The sequence below is a fragment of the Eleginops maclovinus genome, chromosome 2 (assembly GCF_036324505.1).
Source record: "Eleginops maclovinus isolate JMC-PN-2008 ecotype Puerto Natales chromosome 2, JC_Emac_rtc_rv5, whole genome shotgun sequence".
Taxonomy (NCBI): Eukaryota; Metazoa; Chordata; class Actinopteri; order Perciformes; family Eleginopidae; genus Eleginops; species Eleginops maclovinus.
Genome location: NC_086350.1, coordinates 2,011,526 through 2,028,734, shown reverse-complemented (window position 1 = coordinate 2,028,734; position 17,209 = coordinate 2,011,526). Strand labels below are relative to the sequence as shown.

The 17,209-nt window shown below is 42.7% G+C and overlaps 1 protein-coding gene across 1 annotated transcript in view; it reads left to right on the top strand.

Moving 5' to 3' along the window:
* cadps2 (Ca++-dependent secretion activator 2) overlaps positions 1-17,209 on the top strand; it is a 158,997-nt gene that overhangs the window by 39,588 nt on the left and 102,200 nt on the right. Inside the window, 1 exon segment of the mRNA XM_063874216.1 lies at positions 11,309-11,641. Coding sequence (XP_063730286.1) covers positions 11,309-11,641 — 333 coding nt within the window.

The window sequence follows — 17,209 nt, the reverse complement described above, 5'->3', positions numbered from 1 at the left end:
ATACTACTAATAATAATAATACTACTACTAATAATAATACTACTAATAATAATAATAATAATAATAATACTAATAATAGGGACAATTTTTCTGAGCCAACACAAAAATTGTCAAACAACCAATATATAAATACTTGAAGCTGCTCATGACTTACTCAGTGTTCTTGAGCTGTGGCATGTTGTATATAAAATATAATCTGTGATTCAGGAACATTTCTACTTAAGGTTTTCATTTTCTGCATTTTTAAGCTTCCAAGTCTTTCAACTTATAAATGTTGACTTCATTCAAAGACGTTGGGCTGTGTGTGTGTGTGTGTGTGTGTGTGTGTGTGTGTGTGTGTGTGTGTGTGTGTGTGTGTGTGTGTGTGTGTGTGTGTGTGTGTGTGTGTGTGTGTGTGTGTGTGTGTGTGTGTGTGTGTGTGTGTGTGTGTGTGTGTGTGTGTGTGTGTGTGTGTGTGTGTGTGTGTGTGTGTGTGTGTGTGTGTGTGTGTGTGTGTGTGTGTGTGTGTGTGTGTGTGTGTGTGTGTGGTGTGGGTTAGTTAATGCAGCATGAAAGTGGTTTGACTGAGCTAGAGAGGAGTGTGTAAACCTTTGAAGTGTTTGGCAGTTTGTCTTTCTCATAAAGGAACATAACACTCTGCTTTGTCCTTTTCAACATTTCTGCATCCATTCCCCGGAGGATTCAAAGCTTAACAGGAGCCTCTTTAATATTTTGTCAGACCTTCGCTTTGTACTGAAGGACTCAGCGAAATGGTCTTTACTGGTTTCATTGGATAGATAAACGTGTTAATTGTACCTTTTAAAATACATAACAGCGGTACAGCGAACGCCCTCAAACCAAAATGCAGATTCCCCCATAAAATCTTAAAGTGATGCCAGGAACAATCTCTCTGTGGGTCAGAAAGGGTTTACTGAGTCCAGAGATATGGAGATGGGGTCAGATGTCTGGTCAGACGGCAGAGACAGCTTACGGAGAGTAAACAGGGGATGGATGTCCGGTGGGTCTGCGGGGGACGAGTGGCAGGCAGCAGGCTGACACTGAGACTGAGATTTCTGATCCTTTCTTTTACTCTCCTTTTTTCTGGAGAGGAAGTAAAGGAACTGGAGCTCTGGATCTATTTGTTGTTGGAGGTGCAAAATATGACTCAGCAGCTTTGAGACATGAAGACACTATTATTTTCCACTTCGCTCTGATGCAGGATTTACACCAAAAAGTGGGCGGGGCTTAATTTGGGCCTGAAGCGACGTTTGAAAAAGTAAAGCAGGACACTGGGACCAGGCCAGGTGAATTAGAAAGTAGCTGCTGTCGTAAAATAAGTCGAGATGAAGAAATGCTAGAAAAACTGATGCAGAAGCAAAACAGACCCAACAGACCGGGCTGATGGGAGCAGCGGGAACACAGAGGTCAGGTGATGGGAGCAGAGGGACCACAGAGGTCAGGTGATGGGAGCAGCGGGACCACAGAGGTCAGGTGATGGGAGCAGAGGGACCACAGTGGTCAGGTGATGGGAGCAGCGGGACCACAGAGGTCAGGTGATGGGAGCAGAGGGACCACAGAGGTCAGGTGATGGGAGCAGAGGGACCACAGAGGTCAGGTGATGGGAGCAGCGGGACCACAGAGGTCAGGTGATGGGAGCAGAGGGATCACAGAGGTCAGGTGATGGGAGCAGCGGGACCACAGAGGTCAGGTGATGGGAGCAGCGGGACCACAGAGGTCAGGTGATGGGAGCCGCGGGACCACAGAGGTAAGGTGATGGGAGCAGCGGGAACACAGAGGTCAGGTGATGGGAGCACAGAGGTCAGGTGATGGGAGCACAGAGGTCAGGTGATGGGAGCAGCAGGAACACAGACGTCAGGTGATGGGAGCAGCAGGAACACAGACGTCAGGTGATGGGAGCAGCAGGAACACAGACGTCAGGTGATGGGAGCAGCAGGAACACAGACGTCAGGTGATGGGAGCAGCAGGAACACAGACGTCAGGTGATGGGAGCAGCAGGAACACAGACGTCAGGTGATGGGAGCAGCAGGAACACAGACGTCAGGTGATGGGAGCAGCAGGAGGGCGGATTCTTGTGAAATGAGTGGGTCATGTCAGGAGAAAACGTGACAGTATTGTGACAGTGATGGCTTCCAACCGTTGCTCGGCTCAAACACTTCATCTCTCTCTGTTTCTTTCCCGGAGTGAAATCTCGGTTTTCTGGCGGGCAGAAGGATTTTCCTCCCTCCGATGGAAAAGCACATCCAAAGTCCCAAGTTGAACTTTGTTCCCAAACTTTTCTCATTCGGCCTTGTGTTGTTTGTCCAGGAGACAAATGAGAAACATAAAACCGGTCTCTGAATAGACGGGTGCAAATCATTGGCTTTCTTTTTATTTCAAAGCCTTCTGTGAGCCGCTTGGTACCTCCCTGATGTTCTGCATTTCTGATTCTGTTTAATTTCAATACCCTTTAATTGGAATCTGTCATGATGACCTTGGTTACAAAGCATTTAAAAAATGGAGGTATTTTAATGAAACAACCCAACTCTAGTAATTAACATTCTCTGTATTGCACTGGCCAACCAACCCCCCTTATCTCTTTTAAAATCCCAACAGATAATATACGTTTATCATCTTATTGTTATTTTAATAGCATGTTTATTTAATCTATTGTTGAAATATAAAATATATTGTGATTTATTATTTCATTTTTACCATGTATTTCATTCCCTTCTCTCAGTGACTTTCTTTTCACATTATTTTCCGCTCATGATGTTCTATAATTATTAAGCTATTTCCTTTTTATGTATCTTAATATTTAATTTAAAAAGTGTTTAATTAATATTTTCTAAAATATTTAGAACTTACTTTTTTGTAATTTATTATATTTTTCATTTTATTATTTGATATGTATTCTTTTACAATATATATATTTGTTTTCTGTCATGATGTTTAAATCTAAATCATAAATTAATTAGAATTTCCTTTCCTTTTTTTTATCGTTCATTTATTCCTGATATTAAAATATGTATTGAGTCACACAGCAGGAGGTCATTTCTCCTTCAAAACCACGTGACCTCGTGCTGATTTCCTTCCTTACCTTTCTGATCAGACCAGAGGATCAATCAGAACGAATCTCATCAGAACCGAGTCCTCCAGATACTCCTGATAAATCTGATGCGTCACCTCGACTCGGAGCAAACAGTGATGACTCTGATTCTCCTCTTTAGTTCCCCTCACAGACTGATGACTTTCATAACGCCCCCTCTTCACACTTCATCTGTGACATTTGCAATTTGGAAGGAGAAATTGGGCCGGTGTTAAAAGGATTGTGCAGTGTCGCTGGAGGCAGAGCTCGTTCCTTTAATCAGCACACCATCAGGGTTTTATTGAACATGAAATGATTGTTATTTTTAGGATAAAATATCAAATCAGTTTGGCTGCTAGACGATCTGTTACAGGCTGCGGAAAGTGACACTCAATAAAAACAGCGCTGTTGGAGGTGTCTCCGTCTACTCAGACCAAATTAACCTTCCACGCTTTAACCGTTCCTCACACACATGCCAACAGAGTCTGGATCAGTACAGTTCGTGAGACTCCTATCTCAGTAACGTGTCTTTCTTGAGGTGATGCATTAAATGTGTGTCTCTTCTACATGTCTCAGTCAGAAGTCAGTTCCTCGCGGTCAAACCTATGATAAGAGTCTCGACTGTTTAATTGTCCGAGCTTCAATTACATAATCAGTGTTTTTGAGTGGCTTTTATCAGTGAGGCAGCACTTCCACTGGTTATTATTAAACTGCTTTAGAGTGGCCAAACACAAATGTGGTTCAGTGTGATTGAAAGACAGTCATATTTGGCAGATTTGTTTGTTGTATTTGATTTATGTCTTTATGAAATTACCTTTTACGTGACTACAATACCAGTTTTACCTACAGAGGAGGATGTCAAATGTTCTATACTTGTTGCCACATTATTCAGGTCTTCTACTCCTTCAATCAGTTTCAATTAAAACTGTGCCATAAATAATTCCAGAACTTCTTCCAGTTGAAGAAGTTCTCAGCACAGGTTCACACAACTTTTGATTCCTCGTGTTCAAACTTGAAGCCTCATCTCAGAAATCCATGAAGCTTAACTTCTCTCGGATCTTTGAACTAATCAAACGTTCCCTTTAAGCCTGGATATGATCTATAGAGCTCTTAACGTTCAAAGAGCCAGTCCTGCTGACTTTTGCTTTCTCTATGATCGTTTAGATGGAAGTTATTCTACATTTGCTCTCAATTTGAAACTCTGGTGCTGATATATAAAAGATTCAGGCTCTCTGACCGACTAACAGAGCGGAAGTAAGCGATGGAGACGATTTAATATCAATCATGTTTTATGCATGAAGAAATATATGAGTAGTGGTGATCCACAGCTCCTCATGGTGGTGCACTTTGAAGAGTTTGAATAACGCTCTGACAGAACACTTTATCAGATCAATGGACACAAGTGAGACATCGTACTGGTCCAAAGACTCAGAGTGAGTTCATAAAGGGTCTTAATGAGGGCTGCACGATAAAGTGGAGAACTCGTAATGAACTGGACTGATAAGACAATTCAAATTTGATTTGTAATATTATAAGAAATGACAATTTGTCCAACGTTATTCACATTATCATTAAAATGATCTTAAAATTAAACGAGGACGTTTTTAGAATACCTTTTGTAGGCTGGGACTTATTTGCAGCACTACAATACTTCCTGTACTAAATATTGCACTCCTCCATAAAAACACGTTAAAAATACCATTGACTTCGAGACAAGGGAACCGGAAGAACGAAAATGCAACTCATTTCTGGGTTTAAGGACTCATTCCTGCACCTCTCTGTTGCAATTTCGATGAAAATGTAGATGCATTAAGCTGCCCTGCTCTATTCTGCACAGTTCCTTCTCATTTCCATTAAAGTCTGTTTTTAAAACAAACACTTCATTTCTGCAGAAGCATGTTCAGTGTGTCGATTTTTCCGACAGCTTTGAATAGTATAATACCCATGATCCTCTGGTGATTGCGGCACGAAAACATGGCGCTGTCCTTTCTGAATTGATTCTCCTCTGAGGCAGATGTACCCACGCTCAGAAAGCTGCAAACACTCGTCGCCGGTGTCTTTAATCTCCTGACTCTCAGCCCCGGCGCTCTGCTGGTGTGTAAATAATTCAGTGAAATTTTAAAGCTCCAATTAATTCCAGCAGCAGGGAGGGAGGAAGTCTCCCGCTGATCGATTCATTAGTAATAATGGCTGACATTTATGTCGCCAGACAAAAGTGGTGGAGAGCCTATAGAATCCGGAGAGCAGCATAGGGAGGGCTGCAGTCTGACTGAGGACCAGATTTACCGCTCAAATCTTCCATTGTAGGGTTACATTACAGAGTCTGGACGAGCATCATGGGCGGTCTGAGAACGCAAGATTATATTGTCCTCAATTTCATTCATATTCTCAAAGAAACATGTGGCCCGTTATTTCAGAACTCCAGCAAGACCAACAAAAGTCTCACTGGACCGTAAGTCCGTTGGTTTGACAGTCTGTGCTTCTGAAACAAACGGCCAGCAGCTCGGTCTGTAAGCACTTGGTTTGGGAACCACAGGGTCACCAGCTCAAGAGGACCGATACTTTAAGAGGTGCCATTGAGCGGGTCATCAGATCCCTACACTGCTCCCCAGTTCATCTCGTAGCTTCCTGGGGTGGATTAAAGAGTGTTAATTACACTGGGTGCCGTGCTGTGTACGCATGTGACTATTAACCCTGTTGTCCTTGGGTCGTTCCCAAATGCTTTAATGCTGGGATGAAGTTTCATTTAATGTTAGGGCTGGAAAAATAACATGCTTACGTTTTTCAACCAGAAAAGAATCATGATCCCTTTCATTAGGTCTTGGGTTTTATTCAAACGTAGAGCATCTGGGTTTTTCTGGCGGTCAATTTTGTAAAATCCTTTTTCCTTTTTTATCTCAGAAATGAAGTTTGATTTTCGAGTAAAACTTCTGGTGATAAGTAGGAAGACATTTGCTTTAAAAGGAGTAACAAGGATTTGGGTGATTATTGATATTATATGCTCTATAAGTAGTGAAACTGGGAGGACAAAAGTAGATAGGAAGACAACCCAAGGGTCAAAGTTGAATCATTTTCAATCCTCCTTTTCCATTTCCATTAGCAGATGCTCAGTTATTACGTGGAATGACTGCAACTAAAGGCTGTAATGGTTGGTCATAGAATGTGTACATTACAGAGTTCTGCACAAGCTTGGGGATTCTGTCTGATTCTGGATCTCCAAGATCTTGTTTTATACTTTTTCAAACGTTTGAAACTTTTCAAACAAAAACCCCAATAGTCCGAAAAAGTCTAATTGGACCGTACCGTTAGTCCAAGAGGGGCCGTCGAGCAAGGCATCAGATCCTTACACTGTCCATTGATCGAGGCTCGGAGGGCAACTTGGTAGGGTGTCCGGACTTCCAGCAGGGTGACGGGAGGGAGTGACCTTTACATGAATACACACACACACGCACACACACACACACACACACACACACACACACACACACACACACACACACACACACGCACACACACCTGATAACCTATAATCTCCTTTACATTATTTACAACCAAACCAATAATGATTATCTAAGCCTTATAGATCTTCTTCTAATTCCCAATAAGCCACGCTGTTGCACTGGTTGATATATTCCCATAGTACCATGAACACACACTCTTTATTTTTGACTCCTCCCACACACACACACCGTCCTGCTGCCACAAATACTCACTTGAGCACCAAATGTAGATCAATCTGCCTCTGAAATTAGTCCCCATCGAATGCCTCCTTTACTAATCAAATGTGTGCTGTATTTTACTTGACTTCTTTAAAAGGAACCAATGGGCTTTGAGCTGTGAGCCACAGACAGGAAGTTGGTATGTTATTGAAAGATAGACAAACATGTTGTTGTTGTTTGAATAAGAAAATGATACCCTGTGAGATATCTCAGGCCACTTGTACATTTACACAAAGCATGAGAATAGAAAGTCAGCACCCTTACACCAACATTATCCTCGGTCCACTTCAGCTCAGTTGTTGAACGGTAAGACGAAATGAAAACAGTAATCACCCTGACATGGAGAATTTATCTGTGCTGGTTAATGAGCGACCAACTCCTCCATTAGTCCGCTGTCATGCCAGTCACCATCATTAACCTATTATCATGTTACCGTCTGCTGTTAGCGGAGGCAGGTTGACATTATGGGAGCACAACGATACGCTGCCTGTTGAAAGGATTGGTCCTCTTGGTACTTCCTTTACATCATTCGATCAAAGCAGACCTGATGTGGTTTTTGGAGCCAGATCAACAGCTCTATTCCATTATAATGAACACATACAAAATGCTTCTTTGCATAAGCATGTATCCTCCCATCATCAGTGATGAGAAGGTGCAACTTAAGGCAATAATGTCACCCTGGATTCTGTGTGAATGGGTCTCCATCAGCCTTTGGACGATGCAATTTCCCCCATCTTCCTTCGTAGAACTGCTCCAACTCTGTCAGTAATTTTACCCACTGTGATGTACCGGGTTATCAACCAACTGGAAGGTCTGTGGTTTGATTCCCATCCCCCATAGCCAACATGTTGTTGTGTGCTGGGGCAAGATGCTTAACCCTAAATTGCTCCAGACGGCCATCAGGGTGTAGCAATGTGTGTGAATAGCTAAAGGCTGACTCATATGGAAAAGTCAAGTACAAATGGTCAGTGATACTGCTGCTTTTGGGACATTTCACGATGTTGTATAGTAGGAACTGTGTACGTTTATTTCAAGTTATTGTAAGTCTGTAATTAAGTGGTGAAGTAAAGGTCTGCGTTTTTGCGCTTCCTGTTCCCTCGCCTCGAAGTCTCAAGAGGTTTAATTCGATGACAAAAAAATGTCAGTCATGAACTTTGAAGCATTGCCTGTTAACAAATAAATGAGACTAGAGAGGTTTTTGTGGACATTAAACATCATCCTACCAAACATTAGCTGCCTTTAGCTTAGCATCTTTGTTTATTATTGCGCACATTTCCACAATAATCCAAATCCAATGGAAAAACTCCCTTTGGCTTTCTGTCGAAAAGATAACTAATACTCAGAACCACGCTGGGTTTGGATCTGAGATTACAGAGGTTGTTGGAGACATTAACCATCATACATAACCAGTTAGCCTTTGCTTTAGTGTCCAGCAGTGGCTCAGTCAGTAGGGGCTTGGACTGGGAAAAGTGGACTGCTACTTGGAGAGGTCCCAGTTCACCTCCTAGGCCCTGCTGTGGTGCCCTTGAACAAGGCACCGGACACCTCCAATCCCCCCTCCCCATTGCTCCCCGGGCGCTGCACAATAGCTGCCCACTGCTCCTAGTACTAGGATGGGTTAAATGCAGAGGACCAATTTCACTGTGTGTGCTCTGCTGTGTGCAATAAAGAGGGTTTCATCCTCCCATTCTATCTTCTATCTAGTGGTGGTGTAATTTGTTAGCTGGCAATAGCATTCACGCTTCACCAATCATACCAGTGGTGTTTATGTCTTGCTAACACATAACATGTACGTTTTCTTTGCCACAGAACTTATTTTCCTCCATTATAGTCCAAATTGCAATGGATCCTATTAACCTTTTGTGAAGGGAACCATAGCAATGCTAACTTTCTGGTTGGTTTACCAGTAAAGTAATCCCTGCAGCTGTATCTAAAAAAACATCCTCACCAGCAGCTAAAGCAAAGTATTGATTGGTGGTTTTAACATTTTTCAGTATTTCTGACTTTCAATTAATGACTGACGCTGTGTTACAGACACTTATTAGCTCACTGGCTCTGTTGGCTGATTGTGAAACACGACTCTCTGTAGAACACCTCTTCTGGTCCCACCTGGCCGGATAAATAAACCTGAAGCAGTGGATGAGTTTGCAGCCTGTCATGGCTAAATCCCCCTCCACACTCCAACATCTGCGTCCTCCCCCCAAGTGTCCTCGTCTGAAACCGTCAGCTGTCTGGTTCTGGGCCTCTCTGCCTCCTCTGCTTCACTTTAAAGTGTGTTTGCCTGCTTGTGGTGAGCGATGCAGATTAGCCGCTGTTAGCAGCTCCCCTGGTGGCAGCTGCATCTGTCACATCCCACTCCATCCACTTAACGCTCGCCCATTTCCATTCATCTCCATAAAGAGGACTCTCTCTCAGCGTCACACCCCCACACAGCTGACTTGCTGATGACTTTGATGCTGAAACATTAGTTTTATGGTTTCTCTTTTGTCTGCTTGTTGAATCTCCTCAGCTTCAAGTGGTTTCCGTTCCACGCTGTTAGGTTTGTAACTCTCCATCTGCTGGTTGGTTCCCGCTCCGCTGGTCTATCGCTCTCATGACGCGCCGCTGACAACCCTCAGAGCAGACTGAAGCTGAACGCCGGGTGAAATCCATCAGCTGTCAGTTGTCCGTCACAACTTCACCTTATCTGCAAACTGAGAGTCTTTTTCTCAAAATCTCCTATTCTCCAAGCTTTTGCATGTGGCCTATTACCACACATTTGCATTAAATTAATAATTCCCCCACAAAATGATCCTGGAATACATGCATTTGAACCCAAAAGGGTACATTTAAAACAGCTACACCTTCTCTGGGTGCATCCTATTTATGCAGACGTTTTCAAAAGTAAGGTAATTGCTAAAAAAGTTGAACTTATTTATCATTTAATATACAAATGATCATTTTGCGGGGTGAAGTTTTCCTGTAAGTGGATCTTAGCATTGGTCCCCACCTCTTTGCAGTAGGATAAATTGTTAAAAATGTTCTGAAAATAGCGTGCACAAAGAAGTGTGCCCTTTTAGAAAGCTTTATCTGCACAAAAGAACGTGTGCAGTCTGGAGGACGGTTCTCCTTTTCTGTTCAGTTAGTTTAATATTCAATAGAGAATATTAAAGCAGTTGCTGCTCCCGCTTTGCAGCAGCGTAGCAAGGTTACGGCACTAGTTGTTAAAGTATTGCAAGCGAATGTTTATATGTATGTATTGTTTGCGGGGGGGCTCAATGCAGTAGTTTCTCCACCACTTTTTCTAACAGTGACCCCAATGGCTCCCACCGTACAGCAAATGTCCCTCTTCTCTTTTCAGATCTTCATTTCATTAAAAACTCTCCAGAAAAGGATGGAGAAAAACCCAGAAAATAGCCAGAAAAGAAAAGCAGATAGCCGTGTGGATTGAACCCAAATATAGAGGGATTTCCAAACCACAGAATCCTCACTCTCAATGGCAGTCCTGTTTCCATGGCATCAACCATAAGCGGCCTTTGTGGTGCATGCAGCCGTCAGTACGGAGGCAACATAACATCTGGACGTATCGTGCTCTAACATGTCATGTGTTGAGTTATAATTATGGGGTTATTGTTTGGTTATAAAAGCTGTTTCTGTGCAGGAAGACTTAGGGGGGAAATATTCAACATATTATCCTATAATGGAAGCCATCGTTGAGTGCTATAGCCTCTGTTCTTGTGACTCTCAAATATTGATTGGCATCAACTGCAGAAATTCCAGCCTCCAATAGTTTGCACATCTGAAGCCATAAAATCTGGCTTTACATAATCACTGATCAAACGTCTGTTTCATCGTTTATTTTTGTGTAAATAAATGGAGGATTTTGAAGTCTGAAGGACAGGACTGGTGCGGATCAGTGGAGGAATGAATCTAAATCTCTGAAATTTTTTTGATGTCGCTGCTCTCCTTGCACTCGACCTCCATCAGATGAATCTTCCTCCTCTCCCTGATGTTGTTCTGCTCACAGTCTCACAGCGACTAACAGGAGGAGGTGAGACACTGAGAGACTGTTTCATGTCACACTGAGAGACTGTTGCTTCTCTCTGAGCCACTTTCTGCTGTCAGACTCTGAGCAGCACTTCAGATACAGAAACTCTGCCCAATGACTCTGGGTATTTCAGTCTAAACAGGAAGTCTGAAAAGTTTAAAGAGTCCTCTCCTGCTGATGTTCAGGTGTATATCAGTATGTAGTGTCTCTACTTTAAAGAGTCCTCTCCTGCTGATGTTCAGGTGTATATCAGTATGTAGAGTCTCTACTTTAAAGAGTCCTCTCCTGCTGATGTTCAGGTGTATATCAGTATGTAGTGTCTCTACTTTAAAGAGTCCTCTCCTGCTGATGTTCAGGTGTATATCAGTATGTGGCGTCTCTACTTTAAAGAGTCCTCTGTCCTCTCCAGGACAATGGGATGATAATAAAGTTAAATGGCCTAAAGTTGGTGTTTTCTGGCTCTAAGTGCTCACTGTTGTGCTCCCCTCTCCTCTGCAGGGTTTCCTGAAGAGCGAGCGAGTTTCCCGGATGGTTCAGAGCGGCGGTTGCTCGGCCAACGACTTCCGCGAGGTCTTCAAGAAGAACATCGAGCGGCGCGTCCGCAGCCTGCCAGAGATCGACGGCCTGAGCAAAGAGACGGTGCTGAGCTCCTGGATCGCCAAGTACGACGCCATCTACCGTGGCGAGGAGGACATGCGCCGGCAGCCTCAGCGGGCGCACCTGAGCGCCGTGTCGGAGCTCATCCTCAGCAAGGAGCAGCTGTACGAGATGTTCCAGCAGATCCTCGGAGTCCGCAAGTTCGAGCACCAGCTGCTGTACAACGCCTGCCAGGTGAGAGAGACACACTGTTAACAATAGAGTGCTGCTGGAGTCCAAAACCTGAACTTGACTTAACATTTTATGGAAGTCAATGGTTGTTTGATCGTGTTTTTAGTTAGATGCTTGAATTAAGGTCATTTCAGGTTAATTTTGGGATCATACGACCATAATAAGTGTTGGGTTCAGCTGACTCGTGACCTGCTAGAGACCGTGAGTACAGCTCTCACTCAGCCGTGTGCGTCTCCAGAGGATGGTGTTTGGCTTCTCCACGTGTCTGTGACTTCCTCACTATGTTCAAGGCAGTTGATTTGGATAATGAAACGTTGTTTTCATTACATTTCATTTAGCTGTCGCTTCCATCCAAAGCAACTTGACAATAGGTGCAATAACCATGAAGACACAAACTCAGAGAAACAACAACAAAAAACACAGATGTATTCGCTTCAAATGATCGAAACATTTTAAGTGCTGGTGAATTATTTTCCAATGGGCTTTACTTTGTAAGTGCTGAAATAAAACTGTGGGTTTATCGTCATTATTTCCAGAGAAGCAGGTGGGTGTTCAGACTGCTTGTACTAATTTGCCACTCTAATTAAGGGCTTCATTTTTAACATTTTTTAAAGTAAAGGACTCCTTTTCTAACCTGCATGAGACTATGGGATGAACTTTTTGGGGCTTGTTTCTCATCGAGACAGATCTAAATGGGACCAAATCAACCCACAGCTCTCCGCTCGGATGGACCCCACTGGAGGGGGGAGAGGAAATGTGTTCGTCTTTGTGTTCATTTGGGTGAGCAGACTCTGAATACCACCCTGCAGAGGAAGAAGAAGTGCGTCAGTAATCCTCAGCAATCCTCTGCTGTTTGTTCCCTCCACTCTGAACATAAATAGCTTCCATTTACAGATTGCTTCACGGCCCATTGAGACATCATCCTCGCCTGTATAACAACCACACTCTGTCTGTTGCTAGGACCCTTTCTATAATTGTCCTCCTTCATTAGGAGCCAGAATAAAAGAACAGGGAGAAATGAGAGGAAGCATGGAGCTTGTTTCAAACTCTCACCTGGGTTTCCTCTAATCCTGGTGCCTCCAAAGTATATCTTCACAACAACTCTCTCTAACTACCACACAGAGATGGCAACTTCTGCATTTGCTTGGACCTTTTCCCCCATGTTTGTGTACTGAAGTGACACCTGTAGTCAAGCAAGGAGCAGGTTGTGTTTTGCACTCGCAATCACTTTGGGCAATTGCTCACAGTCAATTCCACATCATCAAGGTAAAGGGAAATGGACACCTTGATGGGGATTGTGGTGCAAACATCAGACAGCACAAAAGTTAGCGGCTAGCTGTGGAAGAAAGTTGAACATTTATCAGCTTGAGAGGTTTTTCTCAGGAGTTGGAGACCAAACGGGAGGGAGACAGGAAGTTTCGAAGGTTGGAAAGATTAATCGGTTGTGGCAATGAAACAAATATATAACTTTCTTTAAAAATAAGAAAGAGAAAAAGATGTAAAGAAAGTTGAGAGGTTCTGCTTTTCCCTTTCCTGTAGTGTGTTCTATAGGTTTTAGTGCATGTAAATGGTCTGCAAAGACTTGAATCCCTGTCTTCCCTCCAGAGGGAGTTTCTCTCTCCCCACTGCCTGAATCACCTCCATTGGACTCCTTTGTTTACTTCCCGAACATAGTGACATTCGCGCCTCTATTGGATAGCGCTCCAACACATTTGACCTGATAGGCTAAGGGGCGGGACATCTCTTAAGTGGTTGACCAATCACCACAAAGCTGACCAATCACAGCAGACTGGGCTCTGGTTTCAGACAGAGGGTGAAAAGAGGTACTGCAGCACAGGCAGTATGAGAAAAATAAAGAGCTTTCTGAACATTAAGACATGTTTTGGATTCTACTGCCGTTAATCATGCTTCAAAACTCTATAACGTTTCCCTGTTAGTTCATGAGCCTGAAGACAGCTCAGGGCTCCTGACCTTTCCGTCCATAAGCCATCATTTGAAGGAGGAGCTGCTCTGGATGCTTACAGGCAGCAGGGGGCCGAGGTGTGTGAACTTTCGTACGTTAATTTACCCTCGGGGTTACGGTCAGACCACGATCTGCTCTCTGTATCTGGAGCGACAGCTGACATATGGAGTAGACCTCGGAGTCCTTCCTGTTACATCACCGTCAGGAGGGGTTATAAAATATACCGTGTTCACTACGTGTACGGGAAAGTATTGCCACTGCACTGTCTCTTCATCAAAATTGCCAATTTACTAAAATTGCAGAAGTGAGACCAGAGGCGGAGGATAAAAATAAACGAGGAGAGTGAGTCAGAGAGGTGTGCTCCTCTGTCAGAGGGGGGAGATAAAAATAGGAGAGAGGAGGACTTCCGGCTGCAGAGGGAGGGAGAGTCCAGGAGTTCACATCCTCTGCTCTATGTGGACAAACACTGGTCTGTTATCCAGAAATCTCTCATGATGTTTATTCCTACAAACTTCTGAGACTTCAAAACAACCGCTGGAATACTATGCAAGATATTTCAAATACAGATTTTCCCCGTAAAATGTTAAAGTGATGCCAGAGAACAATCTCTCTGTGGGTCAGAAAGGGTGTAATGAGTCCAGAAATATGGAGATGGGGTCAGATGTCTGGTCAGACGGCAGAGACAGCTTACAGAGAATAAATAGGGGATGGATGTCCGGTGGGTCTGCTGGGGGACGAGTGGCAGGCAGCAGGCTGACACTGAGACTGAGATTTCTGATCCTTTCTTTTACTCTCCTTTTTTCTGGAGAGGAAGTAAAGGAACCGGAGCTCTGGATTTATTTGTTGTTGGAGGTGCGATATATGACTCAGCAGCTTTAAGACATGAAGACAGTATTATTTTCCGCTTCGCTCTGATGCAGGACGTTAGCGTCTCGTGCTATATTTTCTAGAATAACTCTGCCGTTATGAATCACAATATAATGCCTTTGATAAAATTAGGAAAAGTGGGACATTTTTTAAATTCGGGACCACTAAAAGTACCGTATGCAGAATTAGCTGCTTTCACTTCCACTGGATTACTTTCATACAAAAATAAACTCTGAAGCCTGATAATTGTTAAGTTATATAGCGTAATGATCTCTTTAGGATTTGTGAGTCCCCTGAATCTCTGTGTGTATCATGTCTTTGTGTTCACATTCAATTGAGTTATGACTCACGTCTGCTCCTCCCTCTCTGTGTTGAATTTTCGGACTCCTTTAACGCAGACTTTATAAAATCCTGCGGTTTTGAATCTGCATGCTGCCAGCGCTCCCTCTTTATATTTAAGTGTGAATAAAACATAATGTCATTAGACTCAGAGTGGTACTGAGTCTGACAGTGAACCACAGGGAAACATGGAATAAAGTGCATAGTCGTGATGATGGTTTGAATTCAGAAATGTAATCAAGCTTCTTCATCATTTTCTGCCAAACTTTGGAGATCATTATCCAAGAGGTTTTGATTTTTGGAAAACCACAAAACCAGAGGCAGAAGTACTCAGATCTTGTTCTTAAGTAAAGTAGAAGTACTCAGATCTTGAGTAAAGTAAAAGTACTCAGATCTTGTTCTTGAGTAAAGTAGAAGTACTCAGATCTGGTACTTGAGTAAAAGTAGAAGTACTCAGATCTTGTATTTGAGTAAAGTAGAAGTACTCAGATCTTGTACTTGAGTAAAGTAGAAGTACTCAGATCTTGTTCTTAAGTAAAGTAGAAGTACTCAGATCTTGAGTAAAGTAAAAGTACTCAGATCTTGTACTTGAGTAAAGTAGAAGTACTCAGATCTTGTTCTTGAGTAAAGTAGAAGTACTCAGGTCTTGTACTTGAGTAAAGTAGAAGTACTCAGATCTTGTTCTTGAGTAAAGTAGAAGTACTCAGATCTTGTACTTGAGTAAAGTAAAAGTACTCAGGTCTTGTACTTGAGTAAAGTAGAAGTACTCAGATCTTGTTCTTGAGTAAAGTAGAAGTACTCAGATCTGGTACTTGAGTAAAAGTAGAAGTACTCAGATCTTGTATTTGAGTAAAGTAGAAGTACTCAGATCTTGTACTTGAGTAAAGTAGAAGTACTCAGGTCTTGTACTTGAGTAAAGTAGAAGTACTCAGATCTTGTACTTGAGTAAAGTAGAAGTACTCAGGTCTTGTACTTGAGTAAAGTAGAAGTACTCAGATCTTGTTCTTGAGTAAAGTAGAAGTACCAGAGTGTAGGAATACTCTGTCACAGTAAAAGTATTCTAAATGTTCCTCCAGTGAAAGTAGAAAGTACTCTCCTCTAAATGTACTTAAAGTAGCGACAGTAAAAGTAGTCATTGTCTGATTGGTCCATTTCAGAATAATATCTCTGATATGTTTTATAATGATTGATCATTAAAGTGTTCTCAGAGCTGGTAAAGGTGCAGCTAGTTTGAATGGCTTTGTATACTGCAGGGTAGCTGCTGGATTTACTGCAGGTGAACTACAGTCTGATTTAAGGGAGATTATATTTACCATCATTAATCCTAATCTGCCTAGCAACTAAAGGCATTAAATACATATAGTGGAGTAAAAATCATAGCGATTTTTGCCTTTGCAGACCATTTACATGCACTCAAACCTATAGAACACACTACAGGAGAGGGAAAACCACATAAAGCATATTTGTAGTTTGTTCTGAGACTTGATGGCGTAGTAATTACATACTTAAAGTATGCTGCTAATGTTAGTGACATTATATCTAATAAGATGTCAATTAAGTCAAAGGAAATTCTCCTTGAGGTTGTTGTCAGGACACTTACAATTTCTGGCTTTAAACTTTAATACCTAAACTGATTTAACACCACGGGAACATTTGGACCAGTCTGTCGTGCGCACAGCCTTGGGCGTGCTTTGTTATTGCCATCACTGTTCTAGGTGTCCGTTTGGTTCCATTATTCATGCGTTTTATTGCCAGAAACACGGGGTCCGCTCAGCTGAGTGGGAGTCCATTGATTTGTGTTCCCTTCTGTCGGAGTGTCGTCTCTCATTAGCTGTGAGAGGCAGGTAGCTGCAGCTCTAATAAATGACCAGGCTGCTTTCTGAAAATCTGCTCCTGCTGTCCTCTTCTGTGGTGTTTCATTTTTTTTATCCTAACTCTCCATGTCCTCCCTCTCCGTTCTCCTTTTGAATGTGGCAGTAACCGATGGCAGGGTGTAATTGTGTCTTTTCTCCGTCACTTTTTCATCTCTTTGTCGGATGATTAGTCTGGGATCCACTGTGTTTGTACGCAACAGGTGGCTTGGTTTGTAATAAGACAGCTCTACCTCCAGGCTTTGTGCTCTGATACTGATGCTGTAGTGTTCACATGGGAAATGACAGATCCGGAGATGATTGCAGGAATAAAAAGACTAAATATGTGAGGGCTGGTACAGTATTTACCTCATGTTTTCTATTTATATTTTTATTACAACACAGCGAGATCAGTTTCTTTGAAGTCACTTTCCAACTACAAATCCCAGAAAGCATTGCTGTTAAAAAGAAACATAAAATCAGAGACCTTCAGGTTCTGTTCAGGACTGCAGTGATGAAGTATGTTGACCCAGAAGGGATTATTTCATTGTT